The following is a 22,291-nucleotide window of genomic DNA, read 5'->3' on the forward strand; positions in this document are numbered from 1 at the left end:
TAGAGCATTAATGGCTGCAATGTGCTGATGTAGAGGACGTATACCCTTACGGGACAAGTGGAAACCAAGATACACAATGGAGGGTTGGAAGAACTGTGACTTGTCCAGATTGCACCTCAATCCAGCCGAATGCAAAACCCAAAACAGTGAACGCAAATTGCGAAGGTGCTCCTCAGTGGAGGCCCCCGTGACAACAATGTCATTCAGATAGTTTATGCAGCTGAGAACGGAAGCCGTGAGCTGTTCCAAAAACCACTGAAAAAAGGCCGGCGTGCTAGCGACACCAAATGGTAACCGCTGGTACTGATACAACCCACAAGGAGTGTTGACGACGAGAAATTCCTTGGAAGAAGCATCCAATGGCAACTGATGGTACGCCTCCGATAAGTCAAGTTTGGAAAAGAATTGGCCCCCAGCGAGCTTGGTAAATAACTCCTCAGGACGGGGAAGAGGATAAGTGTCAATGAGGCTCTGAGCGTTGACAGTGGCTTTAAAATCACCACACAATCGCAGACTCCCGTTTGGTTTAGAAACCACCACAATTGGCAATGCCCATTTGCTGGAGGTAACAGGAAGGAGAGTCCCTGAAGCTGTTAACCTGTCTATCTCATCCTTGACAGGTGCATGCAACGCCACCGGAAGAGGGCGTGCCCAGAAAAACTTAGGGCATGCTGTAGGTTTAAGAGTAATGTGGGCTTCAAAATCCTTGGCACGACCCAGACCAGCAGAGAACACGGACGAAAATTCAGAACAAAATCCATCCAGCTGTTGATACGGAATATCCTCAGATATGAGGTGCACATCATCATCAATGGAGAACCCGAACAACTGGTAAGCATCATAACCAAACAGGTTTTCAGTGCCCGCATGATCCACCACATAAAACATGAGGGGCCTAACAACAGACTTGTAGGCAGTGGAAGCATCAAACTGGCCAATGATAGGAATTTTATGTTTATTGTAAGTTCTCAGATTTCGCGTAACTGGATACAAGGGAGGGGAGCCCAACTCCAAATACGTGTGAGAATTAATGAGAGTTACTGCAGATCCAGTGTCCACTTGCATGCGAATGTCTTTATCCAGAACACAAACAGTAACAAACAACTTATTTGTAGGAGAAAGCACACAGTTAACATCCATATCCGATGCCTCATCCTCGTCGACAGGAACTTTAGGGGACTGACACACAGAAGCAATGTGGCCTTTTTTTCCTACATGAATTACACATGGCCCAATGTTTTGGACACGCGGCCCTGTCATGCTGTACAAAACAACGTGGACAAGAAGGAAGTGCAGAATGAACCTGCTTCTGTGGTTGCCGTTTTCGCTGCGAGCGTTGCGGCCCAACGCGACGTTGTTTACATGAGTGAACTGCCGCCACATCTTCGTTCTCCTGTGAAACAGGCAAATTGTCCATGTTGAAAGTTGACTGTACAGCGCCTACATCACACCACGTGTCTATTTGCGTGCCAGCAGTGTGAGACACTTCAAAGGATTGAGCGATGCTTAGAACTTCCGACAACGACGGGTTTGGCAGTTGTAGGGCACGTTGCCGAACTTTTTTATCAGGAGCAAGCCATAGAATAGCATCCCTAACCATTGAATCAGCATAAGACTCATGATGAGTGTCTGTGACAAACTGACATTTCCTACTCAGACCATGTAGTTCCGCCGCCCAAGCCCGGTAAGATTGATGGGGCTGTTTACAACACCGGTAGAACGCCACGCGGGTGGCAACGACGTGGGTGTTTTTTCGGTAATAGTTAGACAATAAGTCACACATTTCTTGGAAGGACAGAGAGACAGGTTCCCACAGAGGGGCTAACTGAGATAGCAGCTGATAGATCCGTGGGGAAATCCAAGACAGAAATAACGACTTACACATAGGAGCGTCGACAACGCCGAAAGCCAAGGAGTGTTGCCGCAAACGCTTCTCATAATCCTCCCAGTCTTCAGCGGCCTTGTCGTAAGGAGGGAATGGAGGCGGAGAAGAGGAAGACAGATGATGAATAAGCGACGTCGACAACGCCTGAGTAGCAGCCGTCAGCTGTGTTTGTTGTTCGATGAGCGCTTGCATAAGCTGTTCCATGTCTGCCCTGTCACAAACACACAAATCCACAATGCAGTGAAAATATCCGACCTCGTCGCCAAAAAATGTTATAACCTTTAATCACCAATAATTGTGTGGATATTCAAACACTCTCACTTAGGAACAATAGCTCGTTACATGATAACAACTCAGTATCTCTTATTCGACTGCCGTGCCGTGACATGCAGCCGGCGCCGTTCGTAGCTAGGTGGGTCCAATGGGGGTCGAACCGCACAGTAACCCTGGGTTTGGTGTGGGGCGGCGGAGGGGTGAAGTGGACTGTAGTAATCATCGTGGGGTTGTGGACCACTGCAGCTGCGGTGGGGACGGAGCCTCTCCGTCATTTCTAGGTCCCCAGTTGGGTGAAGTGGACTGCAGAGTCGGCGTGGGGTTGTGGACCACTGCGGCTGTGGTGGGGATGGAGCCTCTCCATCGTTTGTAAGTCCCCGGTTAACATACAATAGAATACAATGCTATATAAGTGTGCAAAGCAAAATACTACCTTGAAACCATACGTAAAATGTTATAGGAAAAAGCACAAGGAAGCTATAGTTGCTGTAAAAAAGAAGCACAATAATTCATATATCAGAAAGGGTAACAAAAAAGTGAAACCTATGTGGAAAGTTACTAATAATCATACAGGCAAACATGAAAATGCAATTAATAAAAATCACCATAAAACACAGAAATGAAATTGTTGATGATCCACTTATTTATTTATTTATTTATTTATTTATTGTTCCGTGGGACCACATTTAGGAGAAGTCTCCATGGTCATGGAACGAGTCAATACATGAAATTATAACACGATTGTAGAAACACATAAAATGAAACAAGTCGTTAGTTTAAATAAAGAAAATCAAGAATGTAACACTGGAATTTGCTTAATTTTTTATCTCTTCCAGGAGCTCCTCGACAGAATAGAAGGAGTGAGCCATGAGGAAACTCTTCAGTTTAGACTTAAAAGTGTTTGGGCTACTGCTAAGATTTTTGAGTTCTTGTGGTAGCTTATTGAAAATGGATGCAGCAGAATACTGCACTCCTTTCTGCACAAGAGTCAAGGAAGTGCATTCCACATGCAGATTTGATTTCTGCCTAGTATTAACTGAGTGAAAGCTGCTAACTCTTGGGAATAAGCTAATATTGCTAACAACAAACGACATTAAAGAAAATACATACTGTGAGGGCAATGTCAAAATTCCCAGACTATTGAATAGGGGTCGACAAGAGGTTTTCGAACTTACACCATACATAGCTCGAACAGCCCGTTTTTGAGCCAAAAATACCCTTTTTGAATCAGAAGAATTACCCCAAAAAATAATACCATATGACATAAGCGTATGAAAATATGCGAAGTATACTACTTTTCGTGTTGAAATGTCACTTATTTCAGATACTGTTCTAATGGTAAATAAAGCGGCATTTAGTTTCTGAACAAGATCCTGAACATGGGCTTTCCACAACAGCTTACTATCTATCCGTACGCCTAGGAACTTGAACTGTTCCGTCTCGCTTATAACATGCCCATTCTGTCTGATTAAAATGTCAGTTCTTGTTGAATTGTGGGTTAGAAACTGTAAAAACTGAGTCTTACTGTGATTTAGCATCAAATTATTTTCCACAAGCCACGAACTTACTTCATGAACTACATTATTTGATAATGTTTCAATATTACACACAAGATCCTTCACTACCAAGGTGGTGTCATCAGCAAACAGAAATATTTTTGAATCACCTGTAATACTAGAAGGCATATCATTTACATAAATAAGGAACAGCAGTGGCCCCAGCACCGACCCTTGGGGAACGCCCCATTTAACAGTGCCCCATTGGGACTGAACATCATTACCACTCTCAATATTGCGGAGGATTACCTTCTGCTTTCTGTTCTTAAAGTAGGAGGCGAACCAATTGTAAGCTACTCCCCTTACTCCATAATGTTCCAACTTCTGCAGTAATATTTTGTGGTCAACACAGTCAAAAGCCTTCGTTAAATCAAAGAAAACACCTAACGTTCTCAACCTTTTATTTAATCCGTCCAAAACCTCACAGAGAAAAGAGAATATAGCATTTTCAGTTGTTAAGCCATTTCTAAAACCAAACTGTACATTTGACAGCAAATTATGTGAATTTAAATGCTGCAGTAACCTTGTATATACAAGCCTCTCGATAACTTTAGCAAACACCGATGGCATAGAAATAGGTCTATAATTGTCAACATTATCCTTGTCTCCCTTTTTATAAAGTGGCTTCACTACCGAGTACTTTAATCGGTCAGGAAACCGACCACTGCTAAAGGAAAAGTTACAGATATGGCTAAGTACTGAGCTAATATACGTGGAACAATACTTCAGTATTCTGCTAGATACCCCGTCATATCCATGAGAGTTCTTGGTCTTTAGTGATTTAATTATTAACTCAATCTCCCTCTTGTCAGTATCATGGAGGAGCTAATATGTTTTATGACCATTATATTAGTCTAGAATGAGATTTTCACTCTGCAGTGGAGTGTGCGCTGATATGAAACTTCCTGACAGAGTAAAACTGTGTGCTGAACCGAGACTCTAACTCGGGATCTCTGCCTGTAGCGGACAAGTGCTCTACCATCCTAGCTAACCAAGCATGAGTCATGATCCACCCTCACAGCTTCAATTCTGCCAGTACCTTGTCTCCTACCTCCCAAACTACACAAAAGCTCTTCTGCGAACCTGCAGAACTAGCATTCCTGGAAGAAAGGACATTGCGGAGACATGGCTTAGCCACAGCCTGGGGGATGTTTCCAGAATGATATATGAAACTTCCAGACATTAAAACTGTGTGCCGGACCAAGATTCAAACTCAGAACCTTTATCTTTCACGGGCAAGAACTCAACTATCTGGAAGGTAGGAGATGAGGTGCTGGCAGAACTGAAGCTGCGAGGGTGGGTTGTGAGACTTGTTTGGGTAGTTCAGATGGTAGAGCACTTGCCTGTGAAAGGCAAAGGTCCCAAGATCGAGTCTGGGTCTGGTACACAATTTAATCTGTCAGGAAGTTTCATTATATTAATGAAGTCCAAAACCAGATCACCACTAAAAATAATCGTAAAAACACAAAGGCAATAACTCCAATAAATGAAAGAACAATGTACCTGTATCCTGTAACACCCAAACAAGTACAAATGGCTATCAGCAAACTAAATAGTAAATGACCTGCAGATTTGATGGTATCCCTGACAAAATTATTAAATATAGTACTGATAATGTTGTCTCTCAACTTGTGGACATAATCAATGACTCCTTTGAAACTAGTGTGTTTACAAGTAAACTTAAGTAGTTAACAGTAATACCAGTTTATAAACGTGGTGGCAAGTTTGACTTTAAAAATTTCAGACCACTATCATTATTATCTGTATTTTTGAAAATAATTTAAAGAATAATATATGACAAATTGCTAAACTTCCTAAACAAAAATAAAATTCTTCTAAATGCACAGAATGGTTTCAGAAAAGGCAAATCTACACAAACAGCTCTCTTCAATTTCCTAAAACTTGTTTACACAGCTATTGAGGACAAGGGTTGTTTTTGGACCTTTCCAAAGTGTTTTACCTCATAAATCATACTCTACAGCTGTTGAAAATGTATAATTATGGTGTCCGTGGTGTTTCCTATGAGTGGTTCAAGTCATATTTAACTAATAGGAAACAAAGAGTACAAATTTTACAGGATGGAAATGTGTACCATTCTGAATACGAAAGAGGTGCTCCAGGGCTCAGTATTGGGACCATTGTTATTCTTAATTTTTATTAATGACCTACCACAACAGTTTCCAACAGCTGATACTATATTATTTGCTGATGACACCAGTTTCATTATAAAAGGGAAGAAATCAACAAAGCAGCAGAAGTGGCAGAAAAATGGTTTAAAGGTAACTGTCTAGTTGTCAATGACAAGAAAACTGTATGGATTAACTTCAACCACATAAGGAACAAAAATAGGACCAATGTAAAATTCACATTATTGAATAGCCAAATTCAGCAAAAGAGTCACATAATTTTTTTTTTTAGGATTATGGGTGGATGAGCATCTAAGGTGGGAAAAACATGTAGAAATGCTTAACAAAAAAATTAAGCAAATACTGTTACATATTAAGAATGCTTAAAGATTGCTGCAATATCGAAACAGTGTTAAGTGCTTACTACGCATAGATGCATAGTCTACCGAAGTATGGTATAGTGTTCTGGGGAAATACCTCTTTTGCCAAGCAGTATTTTAAGCTCCAAAAGAAATCTGTAGGATTAATAAGTGATGTTGCTTACAGAGCACCATGTAGAAGTATCTTTAACGAATTAAAAATCGTGACCTTACCATCTATATTTATATTTGAAAGTACCTACTTCATTAAAAACCATCAAGTTTCATCTCTGAATAGTGAGATCCAAAATTATCAAACGAGGAACAGGAATGACTATCATAGGGATGTGCTCTTTACAGTGCTTTGCCAGATAGCACAAAAAAAAAATAAAAAAAATAAAAAAAATTAATACATTCAAAAAAGAACTAAACAATCTACTAATAAACAACAGCTTCTACAGCATTAATGGATACCTGGAATTTTGCTCAAATCCATAGGTCTGCTTCATAACTCTCTAAACAAAAATTCATAATTATCAAACCATTCCTAGATAAAACCAAACTTCTTTTATCCATGTATGTATCTAATTATGCACCTAACTTTTGTGGCATATGTTACTAAGCCTAGTTAACTAAGTACTGGTATTTAATAGTTTTAGTAAAATCAGCCAAGGTGTTTCACCAGCTTTTATTCTATCTGTATGTACGTCTACAAATTTTATAATATAATTAAGCAGAATATTCTTGTTATAAAGACGAGTTGATACCAATGATAGGATTTTGTACATGATGTAAATATGTAATATTTTATACTGTTCTGTACTTTGACAAGTCCAATATCATGAATGTGGTAATATGGGGGCTAAACAAATAAATAAATAAATAAAAAGGCTCTAAAGATCTAGTTTTAAAACTCATTCCATCTAAAATACAAAATATGCACAACTTCTGAATGTGTATTTCTTCACACAGTATAAAATATATGGCAAGAGAATCACAGGCTTTCTTAAACTATGTTCCAGGAACATGCAGTCAGAACTGCAGGACAGATTCTTTATCATGAAAATGCATTCTGTCATTTAGAATCAATTATCTGTAGAAGTGATGATCAAACTAATTTGCTTAAGAGCCAGTGCTGACCTAGTATGATGACACCTTGGGCCACGTAGGAAAGGGGTGAGGCAGCTGGGGGGGGTGGGGGTGGGGGGGGGGGGGTGCAATTAAGTTTTTACCAGACTGTTGTCATTGATGGAATCTTACCACATTCTCGTTTTAACTGTACATTTTATAAGGTATCACATCAAATATTTTGAAGTGAAAACGAAAGTTGTATATTGGAACCACATACATTTTCCTGAATTCTCACATAGTGACCAGTTTTCATACCTCAGCGTGTACTGCATGCAGTGCCACCACAAAAGGATCCCATGTCTGTTTTCCTGATTTCCAAGTACATACTCTAGGCACCTCCGTGCCCTGCTGGTGCATGGGGCTGCAGCAGACCATTTTCAAATGGACTTTTGTGTTAGACCAAACAGAATGGAAAAAATTTTAAATAATAATAACTTAATTAATTCAAGATTGTCACAAAGGGATAGCACAGTGGATGATAGCTTTGTATATAAGAGTGTTTAGAAGTCAGTTTTACCTATTGTATTTTGTGTGTCATTTGGAAATGTTGTAGTGAATACATTAGCCACTTTTTCCATTGTTGTAGTGTGGCCAGTTTTCTGAATTGGATGTCATGTAGGCATTAGTGTTCCACAGAAGAAACCATCAAACTGAAAAAAATAACAAGGAACTACATTTGTAGGCCAAAAGATGTTATTTAAACATTGATATTGCGAAAAAAAAATTATTGCCCAAACTCTTTGCCTTTACATATGTCTGCTTGTGTCTGTATATGTGCGGATGGATATGTGTGTGTGTGTGTGTGTGTGTGTGTGTGTGTATACCTGTCCCTTTTTCCCCCTAAGGTAAGTCTTTCCGCTCCTGGGATTGGAATGACTCCTTACCCTCTCACTTAAAACACACATCCTTTCGTCTTTCTCTCTCCTTCCCTCTTTCCTGATAAAGCAACCTTGGGTTGCGAAAGCTTGAATTTTGTGTGTGTGTTTGTGTTTGTAAGTGTCTCTATCAACATACCAACGCTTTCGTTTGGTAAGTTACATCATCTTTGTTTTTAGATATATTTTTCCCATGTGGAATGTTTCCCTCTATTATATTTATGGAGTCACCTTCTTGCTAAAGGGAGGAGGCAGCATATAACTGTTTCACATTGAATTACTAAGCTACATAATTGCCTATGTCTCAGTGCATAACTTGGTACATATGTTAATAGTGTGAGGTGTGCTTCTCTCACTAATCACTGGATTTGCTGGGTATCTGATCACTGAAATAGGAGTACTCCATAAACATAAGAGCTCTTCAAAATAGTTCAAAACTCAAATTTAAAGCATAGTACCAGGGGTAATATTTTGGATATTAAAGAACATGTTTTATATAAAAATTAAGTTGTAAGGATGTTTGAGAACCTCTGCATAATAAGTTATTGTCTTTTATTGTGAAGGTACTGTTCAGTTTCGATCTATGTAGAGCAAAATGAGTATTTCGTAGGACACACCTTTTAGGCAAAGATGTGATTAAACAAAGGAAGAAGGGTGAAACTGCCAAAAAGTGGAGTGCCCTTAAATATGTAAATAATCTGTTGTTTGCCTACAAAATAATATAAAGTATTTTGTTTATAATAGAGGGAAACATCCCACGTGGGAAAAATATATCTAAAAACAAAGATGATGTGACTTACCAAATGAAAGCACTGGCAGGTCGATAGACATATAAACAAACACAAACATACACACAAAATTGTAGCTTTTGCAACAAACGGTTGCTTCATCAGGAAAGACGGAAGGAGAGGGAAAGACGAAAGGATGTGGGTTTTAAGGGAGAGGGTAAGGAGTCATTCCAATCCCGGGAGCGGAAAGACTTACCTTAGGGGGAAAAAGGACAGGTATACACTCGCATACACACACATGTCCATCCGCACATACACAGACACAAGCAGACATTTGTAAAGGCAAAGAGTTTGGGCAGAGATGTCAGTCGAGGCTGAAGTACATAGGCAAAGATGTTGTTGAATGACAGGTGAGGTATGAGCGGCGGCAACTTGAAATTAGCGGAGGTTGGTTCCATCAGATTCACCTGGTCCTACTCCAAATCCCATGCCACTTTCCTTGACGTTGACCTCCACCTGTCCAATGGCCAGCTTCACACGTCCGTCCACATCAAACCCACCAACAAACAACAGTACCTCCATTATGACAGCTGCCACCCATTCCACATCAAACGGTCCCTTCCCTACAGCCTAGGTCTTCGTGGCAAATGAATCTGCTCCAGTCCGGAAGCCCTGAACCATTATACCAACAACCTGAAAACAGCTTTCGCATCCCGCAACTACCCTCCCACCCTGGTACAGAAGCAAATAACCAGAGCCACTTCCTCATCCCCTCAAACCCAGAACCTCCCACAGAAGAACCCCAAGAGTGCCCCACTCATGACAGGTACTTTCCGGGACTGGATCAGATTCTGAATGTGGCTCTCCAGCAGGGATACGACCTCCTCAAATCCTGCCCTGAAATGAGATCCATCCTTCATGAAATCCTCCCCACTCCACCAAGAGTGTCTTTCCGCCATCCACCTAACCTTCGTAACCTCTTAGTTCATCCCTATGAAATCCCCAAACCACCTTCCCTACCCTCTGGCTCCTACCCTTGTAACCGCCCCCGGTGTAAAACCTGTCCCATGCACCCTCCCACCACCACCTACTCCAGTCCTGTAACCCGGAAGGTGTACACGATCAAAGGCAGAGCCACGTGTGAAAGCACCCATGTGATTTACCAACTGACCTGCCTACACTGTGAAGCTTTCTATGTGGGAATGACCAGCAACAAACTATCCATTCGCATGAATGGACACAGGCAGACAGTGTTGTTGGTAATGAGGATCACCCTGTGGCTAAACATGCCTTGGTGCATGGCCAGCACATCTTGGCACAGTGTTACACCGTCCGGGTTATCTGGATACTTCCCACTAACACCAACCTGTCAGAACTCTGGAGATGGGAACTTGCCCTTCAGTATATCCTCTCTTCTCGTTACCCACCAGGCCTCAACCTCCACTAATTTCAAGTTGCTGCCGCTCATACCTCACCTGTCATTCAACAACATGTTTGCCTATGAACTTCTGCCTCGACTGACATCTCTGCCCAAACTCTTTGCCTTCACAAATGTCTGCTTGTGTCTGTGTATGTGCGGATGGATATGTGTGTGTATGCGAGTGTATACCTGTCCTTTTTTCCCCCTAAGGTAAGTCTTTCCACTCCCGGGATTGGAATGACTCCTTACCCTCTCCCTTAAAACCCATATCCTTTCATCTTTCCCTCTCCTTCCGTCTTTCCTGATGAAGCAACCGTTTGTTGCGAAAGCTAGAATTTTGTGTGTATGTTTGTGTTTGTTTATGTGTCTGTCGACCTGCTAGTGCTTTAATTTGGTAAGCCATATCATCTTTGTTTTTAAAAGTATTTTGTTTTGTGTATTTTAATATTGTAACATTGTAAATGCATGGTGGCCATATTTAGAAATAATATATTTGACTAATGTAGTGTCACATGACTGGACACAGGACAGAGGATAGGGGACAAAGGTCGAGGTCTTTTGATCGTGGTCCATGGGTGCGGTAAGGTCGGTGCGGCTAAGAGCTGCCGACATAGTATCATGTGGCCATCAGTTTGCTTTGTGGATGTGATTTAGAAAAATAAAAAACGTTTTCATTCTAAACTGTTGTTGGTGTAAATCATTTGTGAATGATTGTGATTTAGACAAATACTTGAATTCATTCACTGCTGTACTTAGGCTGGCTATTTACTTGATATGGGGCACGAATGGAACTGAGCACAACCAAATCCCTTTTGCAGACGAGTCATGGTAAAAGGTTGAGTACAAGCCTGAGTGAAGTTGTAGTGTTCAGTAGTGATATTATAAATTGTGCATTTATGACATTTGATCTCTTTGGTTTTCCTCCTCAGCCTTTTGTAACAATTCGTATAGCTTTGAAGTCTTTTTGAAAGTCCTCACTTGCATTTATAGTTAAGATATTTATGTTGTGTTTGGCTTCTACAGTGACATCTGGAGCATGTTTCCAGAATCTTGAACAAAAACAATGCTCACAAGGATATTAAGTACATGCTGGACCAGTAACCAAAGTTTCATAGAAATATGTACATTCTTTTAACACACTTAGCTATGCAGTAATTGAAATTCATCCTTGGAATAGGAGTTGTCAAGGAGAAACTTTTTCCATTTGTTTTCAAATTTTACTTGGCTGTCTGCCAGATATTTTATATCATTGAATGCATATTTTCTTTTTTCCCCCACCCTTTTTTGTGCTAAATGCAACCTTAATGTGGTGTAATGAGCACCATCTTTTCTTGAGATATTGTAATTATGTACATAATTGTTCCTTTTGAATTGCAGTAGATTATTTACAACAAAATCCATGAGAGAATAAATACTCTGTGAAGCAGTAATCAATTCAAAATGTCTCACTCATTAAACAGACATCTACAAGATGACTGTTGGGGAACACTACACACAATTCTCACAGCACATTTTCGAGCTATGTGCACTTTCTTCCAGAGGACATTATTATATAGGACATTACTGAATGAAAATATATAAAATATTTCAACTTACTGATTTACTCTAAAAATGAAAATTTTGATTTAGAAAGAGATGGAGATCTGTGCCAACAGTAGGAGGGATGACATGCATTGTCGAGCAAATGGGTAGCGTAGCAGACCATGCAGCTGGAATGAAAAGAATTTTTGCATAGTGAATCAAATAAATGGGATATATTTGCAAAAATGAAATGACAGAAGAAATAAAAGTAACAACATGGGGCGGCATTCAACATCAAAGACTGTGCAACAAAATGCAACAGCAACAGTTCAGAACAATGAGAAAAAAGGTTGCTAGATAGAAAACTGTAGTATTTTTTGCCAAGAAGTGCTGCAGTAGAACAACTGATGGAGACAGTCGTACTTTTGGAAGCAGAATAGTGGGTGATGAGTTGAAGAGAACTGTGTTAGAACTGTACTTTATGTGTTTGGGCAAATTATTTAGATTAAACTATTACAAAATTATTCATTATGGCTGAAACTGAAGATAATGTTATTAATGGAAAAGCAGAAACAAGATGGATGGGGAAATTTTAAAAATTTTTGACTAATATTACAAAAGCAGGAAAAAATGTAGCTGAATGTGAAGTTATAGAGACTGAGAATCAAGTAGAAAGTTCTAAGCAAACCCCAACTTACATAAACATGACTACACTGAAGCGGTGGCATATGTGAGTGAAGAAGAAAAGGAACTTACTTAACAGTGTCAGAATGAATGGTGGAAAGAAGAAGACGGACAGACTTAAGCCTCATCACACTGTAGTGACCAAAGAGATAAAATACCATAGAGAGGCAACACTGCATCAGAGTGAAGCAAATTGGACAACCCTCTGCCATGTTTTTGGATGTCAAAATAAAGGGGCATGGACATGATAATGCATAAGGAAATTATGAACCCTAGCCTAAAATTATACATTAACATAGTCATGTAGAGTTGAACACTTAAAAGTTCTTTCTGTGCTGGTGTGTAACACAAAGGAAAAAAAACACCAACAGATAATACTTTTAAACAGTATGCACATGAAATGAGATATAATTGTCATTTTACTGCTTTTGTGCATGCCATTAAACACTGCACAAACTTAAGATATGATTTCAAAAAGAAATTCAGCAGTTGCATATCTTACAAGTTCACAGACATACACCTCACTTTTAAAACAACCATAGAATGATGAGCGACTAAAATCAAGAAGCCACAAACACTTTGGACTGCAGTTTGTCTGAAATTGGAAATCAGTCACATGATGTTCCACACTCATTAATTTTAAGGAGCTTAATTGTATTTCATTGTTTCTGTATTTTAACTTGGGTATTATGAAAGTACAGTGTTCCAGGGTGTTGGCACATTGAAGATTTATCACAAAAATGGCACTCTATGTACAAATTGCTTTAATTAATGTCAGTTAAGGACACATCAACTTTAAAAGTCCTTAGGAGAGTTAAGACGAATGATAATGATTTTCAAAACTGTAACCTATCACTGTGGTCATGTGGTTAGAGACATGCAATAGGGAAGTTGAAGGAAGTATGTTAGTGTTTTGGTACATGTTCTCTTTTTACATCTTTGTGACTTATTCATGTAACAGAATTATATTCTGCAATGTTCTATGTCATCTCCATATAAGAGTTTCCTCTATCAGAAATGAGTTTCTTCAGTTTCGTGACAACATTCAAATTAAGAAAAGAAAGATGACACTTCTGTGAGTGAGACAATAAGCAATGACACTTATATTCTTTCATGTCAGAATATCTGACCATTTCTTTCCCCCAGAATATTTCACAATTTCAAAGGGTCAAAGGGTGTTGCTAGGCAGGAATCTAATCTAATTACTGTGGGTGAAATGAGCTGTAATGTCATTTATGTTCTTGCATGTCACAAACACTTGGCTGCTTATTTCCAAATATGTTGCAATTTCTGACAGTGAGAACAGAAAAGAAGCTAAGAGCACAGCTTGAATTGCTGCAAATGAAACAAGCAGCCACCATATTTATAGTTTTGTTTGTCACAGGTATTTAGCTGTCATTAAACCATTAATTATGCTTTCATAAATCTAGCGGTCAAGACAAAGATCACACCACACAGCTAGCAACTGAGGCCCATTACCAGTTTCCAAATACCTGTTGCACATGGCAGTACTTCCTCATTTTAGTCACTCACATGCAGTGACTTCCGAAAGCATATCAGATAACAGTACAGTGTGGCACTGTAGGGAGTGCTGAACAATGACTTGCAGCCTCTCTGTGTACACCCTGTCTCTTTGGTAGTAACAGACAGGACACAGTTCTGTTTACAAAAAACTTTAAGAGTGTAAATTATTTCACCGATGTTCTACATGTTATCTGTGAGTGGACACTTAAGTGCTATATGTTTCTCTCTGTGTTTAAAATACATTCAGTATTAACTGCATGTTCTACATGTTATCTGTGAGTGGACACTTAAGTGCTATATGTTTCCTTCTGAGTTGAAAATACATTCAGTATTAACTGCAGTTGCATGCCCACATAACAGCTCTGCAAGGCTGCAAGATAGAACTCCCTGTTTCAATCCAGTAGCGAGTTCAGCCAAGCCCAAATGTAAACATCGTAGAGGAGTGGAACACATCATCACGTAGAGGCCCCTGTGGGATTGCCAAGTGCCAGTCTGTGTATGCACAAGGCCCACTCACAGCAGCCGGTGACAGAGTGAGAGTCATGACCTTCAGTCATTTACACCATGCCTAAAGCTGATTATCAACAAGATCAAAGTGCGTGAGTGCAAATGTGCAAGAAGAGGGTAGTCCATATACTGTGTTTCTTCGTCTTCTTTTTTTTTTTTAATGAAATTTTCACTCTGTAGGGGAGTGTGCACTGATATGAAACTTCCTGGCACATTAAAACTGTGTACGAGACTGAGACTCCACTCGTAACCTTTGCCTTTTGCGGTCAAGTACTCTACCAACTGAGCTATCCAAGCAGGATTCATAACCTGTCCTTACAGCTTTACTTCTGCCAGTCTTGCAAGTTTCACATGTGAGCTTCTATAAAATTTGGAAGGTAGCAGCAAGATACTGGGGAAAGTAAAACTGTGAGTACAGGTTGTGAGTCGTGCTTGGGTAGCTCAGCCAGGGAGATGCATCATCTTTACTTTCTAGTCGTATTGTTCCCAGATCTTAAATGTATTTTCATTTCATCTCCACTTTGTTGACTTTTACATTCATTGCAATTTTTTTTACTTTGGTTTTATATGACAAATACATCAGTGATTAATGTTTCTTTGTAGAATATTAATATCCTGGATGAACCCCCAAATATAGTATATTGATTCGCTACTGTATATTCAGTGACTTGCCTATGGAACAGAAATTTGTCATTCTTGTGAATGGAGTTGCATTGAATTGTATATTCACTTTACTAAAGTATAGTTTTTACTTATCTGATTGTCTTGAAGATGGCTTCATTGTCTTCTTATAGAGGTATGGTAATGACGCAGGTTTTCTTTGTATAAAGAACGTGCACTGGTGTTAGGATTCTGGAAGTCTGGTGAATCACTATCTATGGAATAAAAAACATCTGCACTTTGAATATTTGTATTTTAACTCTTCAAATATCAGAATAATGAAACGTAATATTCTTTTGTTTCCTTGAGATATCAGTTCCAGCTACAATGTCTGCTTTCTACCACATCACACAGATGACTTGTCTCCATTACCACACAACTTCCTGCCATGTGTAGAAAGAAAAAGCACAAATATTACATTTAAATCAAAGCGTTTAACATCATTGTCAAAGACATTAACTGATAAATAGTTAGCAAAACGTGCTAAATGTGACTTTACAGGTTTTTGTATGAAATCTTCAAATTTATACTAAGCAAATAAGATGTAAATAGTTATGTATGACATAATGAATTTTGGTTTTATACAAACATATAAATTCATAAAATCATATTACTAATACCTGATAGTATCAAAGAATTCTGAATATATCTCAGACTTGATTATATTGCCAGAGTTTTTACCTTATCTTACTGACAGATGCATTTCCCTTTTCCTTTCACAAGATACTTTATTTCTCTAGTTATCCATGTTTTTTGTGTGTGGCTGTTTACTGTCCTTTCTCATAACTTGTGTGGAAACCTGTTTTCAAATAATGATATGGATTTATCATGAAATAGGTTAAATTTTATGTCAGTTTTTGGTTCATTATAAATATCATCCCAGGTCATCACTTGTAGACTATTCTTAAAAACATTTGTTCTGGAGTTGTTAATTGTTCAAACTGACTTCCACTTAGGAGTATCTATACTGTAAGGCACTCTCTTATTTATCCTAACTAACTATGCAAAATGATCTGAGAGGGTATTTGTTACTGGATATGCAATTATTTTCTTGCTTTGAGCTTCATCAAGGAATAATTATTAATTACAGTCACACTGTCTTAATCATATCATGCTCAAAAGTTAATTATTGAGAACAAATTGTAGGATCGAAATAAGGTTTTCAGATCATTTTTCTCATCAGAATCACATTGAAAATCCATATTATAATCACCATAGACTATTAATTGTTTGCTACTGTCTGACAGATAGCATAATAAGTAAAGTGTATTCATCATAAACAGGTCAACATTTCCTGTGGGGATCTTTATACAGTTACAATTAAAAGTGAACTGCTTTTCAGTATTAATTCACAAGCACACAATGTTTAATTAAGCACATTCTATCACTTTCCTAGTATTGTTTGCTTGATAGTCCTGTGTTGTATTTAATTGCTTCCTTGCTTCTAGTGCCACAATAGACTGACCATCTTACTCATAGTAATATTATAATTTTTTCTGAGTTTTGTAATATTGCCTGAGGATTTCACCCTGCCTATTTCAAGGAACACAGGTAAACCACTGAGTTCATATTTTGGAGAAGGAGGGTTCAAATTTTTGGCCAGGCATCCCCATTCTGTTTTTCTATTCTTTTATATATACATCATTTCAGCTGAATGTTGATGAGACTTTAGCTGTTTCCCTTTTTCTGACTGTATTAATGATCCTTCTTCAATGACCTCAATCTCACTGTGGTGTTAAATCCCAATCTTCCTTCCTTGCTTGAAAGCTTGATTGCTGTAGCTTAAGTACTGTTCCATTGAGGGAATCTCACTGAACAGCTCATGGAAGCATGCAAGAAACTAATAGTGTTGGGCCATAATCACTGTTGGTGGGCACTGACAATGTCTCCTTGGCCAGCTAAATCAGGTTCATTCCTGCACAAGCTGTAGTATCATCATAGAAATGGAATTCATTCTACAATTAGCATTGGTGTAATTTTGTGTAAGAGCTGTGTTTAAGTCTTTGGTTATCATCTTCCCTGTCGCAATTTACATCAGGCATGTGAACATAGTCAACTTAGCTGATCTACAAAAATGGCATGTTTCCTGTAAGTTGAATTATTTATTTATTTTGTTACTCCTTTTGGTTCATTTTAACACTCTGACCACAAACTAATTCAGATTTTCTACTATTGTGAACACAGTGAAATTTGTGTTAGGCTCCTAGTTGTTTGACAGTTATAGATTGGGGCAAGGTTTCTCACAGCAGTTAAATAAATATTCACTGCATGGCAGATCAATATGGATTATGAAACTTTGAGATGATTACATTCATAGGAGTGTGAGAAACTGTCAACCAATTCTCATGAAATTGTTTCTGCTGCCTGACATTAAAACAGGGCTAGGAAAAATTCGTCAGAAATTATGAACAAAGTGGTATTGTCAGTTTGATTTCTCTACGCAGGGAACACTTCAGCCCCAATAACAGTGACATAAAATGAAATAAAAATTAATTTCACACAAAAATACCTTCAATCAGTTGTGTGTAATACAAAATAAATCCCATGTCACTTATCTCTTTACTATACTTTACTTTTATTGGTTTTATGTAATTTTAAATATTGTGCCCAATAACTAATGTACATATTGTAAAGTTAGGGGAAGTTTACAAGGGACTTCTGCAACCATTGTAAAGTTATACGGACGTTAATGTCCTATTTCTGGTCACCAAATGTAAAAGGAGTATGTGGTTTGGGGATGGGGAGGGAAACTTCTGACACCAATGTTAATGTATAAAATGGCAGGGAAGGAGGAAGAAGGTTGTTAAATATGCCTTGTGGCGGTCAGGATTTGATAGTGGGCATCCAGGGCTGCTGTTAAATGACAAAACAGGAAATTAAGTACAATAAAGAGGATATATTTCAATATATGGAGTACAAAAGGCGTGCCTAGGGTCGGAAGTTAGCAGGTTTAGGCCAGTCTAGGGGGTCGAACAATTAAATGAAATGGGTAACAGAAAGGGAAGCGGTTCATGTTGACTTACATTGGTGGCCGGCTCTGCCTTCCAAAAAGACATCTGTTCTGCTTGAGGTCTCGATTACAAGAGAGAGAAGCAAGTGTGTTCTCCAACCCAAAACACTCCAGTGTCCACACATGTGATCAGTATCCCACGCATGCTTTTGGCTAAAACCAATGGTGTGAATTCACTAGCAGTTTCAGCAGAGGGCTCAGGGTGTCTCCTGCCAGCAGATTTAACTGGACAGAACCACCTCGGTTTTGAAAGGCAAGCAACTTGTGTCACATAGACACGGAGTGAACTACTCTGGGAGAAAACTTGTAAAGATTCCACTGGGCCTATGAAATAAATTTTTTAAACTAATTCCCTAAAATATTCCTTGAATGGCTGCCATACTGTACATTCTTTCCCCTTCCAGAGAAGTGGTGGCAAACATTGTTTACAAAACGGTGTCAGCCACTCCCAGGAAAGATGGTTTGCCATAGTAGGGGCCTTAAAGCTATGGGAAGGGTGTGTTACAATTGTTTTCATTTTTTCATTTTGGGAGGGGGGGGGGGGGATACTGACATGTAGTCAAGTTTATCAATTTTCATGAGTTATGAAAATAGTAAAATATTAACTGGTTCAAATTACAATACAATATCTCCAGTAATAGTTGAAATCATCACTGTCCATGTAATCAAGTCTTAAGACAAATGAAGTTAAAATGAGGCCATAATGATTCACAAAATGGGAATGAACTATCAAGGTTTCTGTTATTTTGAGGGAAAAATCTGCTTTTATAACAAAATACTTAATTCTATGGTAATCAAAATATTTGGGTAAAAAGAAACATAATAAATTGACTTACTGCAGAACATTAACACCTAGTTTGGGTTACAACTGGGTTAAGTACATTTAAAGAAGAGTGATAAAAAATGTAAAATCTTAGTACATCCTCCATGTATTAGTTACAGGTAATAGTTATATAAAGTTCCATGGGATACAACATACTGGCAAAACACTGGAATTAAGGATGAAATCAGGGGACTGTCATATGGCATAAAATAAGCTTGTAAAACAGAGTTATAGGCATGGAGAACATACAGGCAAAACTCTAGAAAAGGTAATTAAAAAGTGTGTCCACAGTGACAAAACAACTAACAATATTCTCGCCCTACTCATAAAACTTCATATACAGAAAGGGAAAGAATGCAGTGAGTTTTTAATCAGTGCACAAAATACAAAAAGTTTGACATCTAGAATGTGATTCTGTGTGATACAAGTGCACGCACTGTTTGTAAGCAAACTTTGACTGACAGGAGAAGAGAACGTGGCTTGTGTGGCAGGGAAGTATGATGTCGACAAACTTTAATGGCCATTCTCTCTAGCATGGTGATGGAGGGGGTATTATCTGTGGTGGTACACACATCTTGCAGGAGGGGAAAGAGCAGAGAGGTAAGCGCGAGGGACTAGGAATGGCGAGAGGGGTGAAGGGGAAGTGGCAGTGGCACTACCACCATGTGGCACAGCTGGCGGCATGTACCAGTGGAATTTAGTGGTTTCATAAGTGATTTGCTGAATTAGAAGCTTTAGTACTGGATGTTGGGGCTTAGGAAGAAAAGGGATTTGGCCAATGGGAAAAATCATGTTGTATTTAACACGGGATTTGTTCTGGGTAAAATCGTGGACAGCCGTCCATGATTGCAACACCAGGGTAGCCTGACATATTGGCCATTTATGCCGAGTGGCACACTCGCGGTGAACCAAAAGGGTACTCATGTTAAAGGATAAGGAATTGGGTATTACTGGGGACAAGTTCAGGTAGACGAGAGAGTCAGAGCAATGGTAGTAACTCAATGCAATGCATGGGCGAGAAAGACATAGGGTGATTATGTCTCATGGTGGTTAACTACTATGAAATTCCCAAAATCTCTGAAATAACAGGGTGACCTATGGAAAAAAAGGGGTGTGCGAACTACTGCAACATTGTACAATGAAACTTTTTATTCATTTGAGTGGAAGTCTCTTGCTAGCTAAATTATCAACAAAATAACACGTTAGTGCACTTGGGCAATGACGTCACATTATGGGTGCTAAACATCAACAAATTAGTGCTTATTTCAGTGGGAGCTGCAATCTTGCAACATCATGGGTGTGTTTGTTTGAATAAACAAATGGGTGTCTCTCATTTCCTAAACACACAGCAGGGCACTGTATCCAAGTGGTAGCGGCATCAATTTCCGTACTCCCTCGTAACATCCTCATTTCATCAATAAATTACTTCGTAAGAAGTAGGGTGAATAATAACGAAACTTGTGTTCATTTGGGTGAACTCTCTATCTTGCTTACCGCTCTACAGCGAGAGGGTAGCACACTTCTTCTCAACTTCAGGGGCACATTCAACTCTTCTCTATTGAGTATTTTATATAACTCGGGTGCTTCACTTAGCAACGATTTCCACTAAAATGCATGCCGTAGCGGGCATGTCAAGCATTTACGGAAGGTGGTATGGTGGTAGTATACTTCGGAGGAGGCTCAGAAGTGCAAAGCACCACAAAACTAAATGGTGGTCCATGGGAAAACACCCCATAACGGTGCACTTCGTTATTATGGTGTGTTTCCGCATCGCGTCCCATCAGCCGGAGGTTGCTTGCTTCCAAACTTCACTCGGAATTATAGCCTGGTCTACAGGCATGATAATGAAAAACTAACAATCATTTTTTAATCTTAGGCAGCTTGAAAGAAAACAGGGAGAGAAATGTTTCTAAAACAACAGTAGACTTAGCTCATCTGTAAAGCAGTGGAACAGTGGAATAGTAGTTACAAAAGTTAGATGAAAATCTGAAGTATCAGAATCTATTGAACAATAACAGGCCAATAGAATAGACACTGTAAGGAAGGTTTCCACATTCTAGGTTTGACAACAAAACAAAACATTCAACGATGTAGGCTTGTAAAATGTAACATTGTAGAAAAACTTTTGTAGGGTAAACATGATGCATTCTTTCGAAAGGTAAAACAAAATCATTGTCAATAAGGGAGATCTAAAAGTGCCATAAAATTGACAATCTGACAATCTTATCATCATATTACTTTATTACAGGCAAAAAATGAGATCGCTGTTGCTCAATTGCAGATGAATGACAGACGGTGCTTAGACAACCAAAAAAAGATCAGAAAATTACTGTGGATTAGAAGTTTTCAGTATTATTATAGAAATAGCATGCACACTTTCTTTAATAAACAAAATATATAAGTCATAATAACAAAAGTAATTTCAATTTTCTGAATCTGTTCTCTTTTTTTAGGTTTTGGGATGTACAACTATCTATTATTTTTTATATCTGTGGTATGCTCCCTTGCAAACCAGTTCAGTTCTTCGTCAATGTCATACCTGCTACCAGCAGCTCAGTGTGACCTACAAATGCAGCCATCTGACAAAGGCTTACTCAACTCTATCATGTATGCAGGTGAGCAGTCAGTCACTGATTTATGTAAATAGACTGAAATTTAAATTTATTTCTTATAGTTATTATAATGACATGGTTTTGTGACTACAGAGCAAACTGAGAGTAACTGATTTTAAAGTAAAAAATCACTGAACAGCCAGGGCACGTAAATCATCATAAATATTAAGAATTTATCAAAAACAAAAATGTATATTACTTGTAGATTCTGAAGGAAATTTGTATTTTTTTAAAGTAATTGTATTTTGCATCTGAATTTAGAGTTGCATTTAAATAAACTGTAGAAACCACATATGTTACATTAGCTGCAGGAATCAAAAGCATCTGCATTATCACTTCTTTTATTCCATCGAAATAACTGATTTTTGACTTAGTTCACAGTGACGTTTCTCATTCAATGACTTTGAAAGTAAAATTTTTCAAATCATCTGCATGAGGTTTTGGTCTTACTTAAAATCAGCAAGCAGTTTGAAATTCTCTATTCATTCACTCAATGACCATACTGGCGCAGAAACTGAAGATGACAGAGAGAAAACCAAAATACTGAATTTGGTCTTCTGAAATTGTTTCACTGCAGAAGATCATAATAGAGTCCCT

The 22,291-nt window shown here is 38.6% G+C and overlaps 1 protein-coding gene across 1 annotated transcript in view; it reads left to right on the forward strand.

Annotated features, from left to right (window-relative positions):
• LOC126485115 (synaptic vesicle glycoprotein 2B-like) overlaps positions 1-22,291 on the forward strand; it is a 299,914-nt gene that overhangs the window by 90,792 nt on the left and 186,831 nt on the right. The window contains exon 3 of the mRNA XM_050108744.1: positions 21,536-21,697. Within this exon, the coding sequence (XP_049964701.1) occupies positions 21,536-21,697 (162 nt within the window). The remainder of the gene's footprint in view (positions 1-21,535; positions 21,698-22,291) is intronic.

The sequence above is a fragment of the Schistocerca serialis genome, chromosome 6 (assembly GCF_023864345.2).
Source record: "Schistocerca serialis cubense isolate TAMUIC-IGC-003099 chromosome 6, iqSchSeri2.2, whole genome shotgun sequence".
Taxonomy (NCBI): Eukaryota; Metazoa; Arthropoda; class Insecta; order Orthoptera; family Acrididae; genus Schistocerca; species Schistocerca serialis.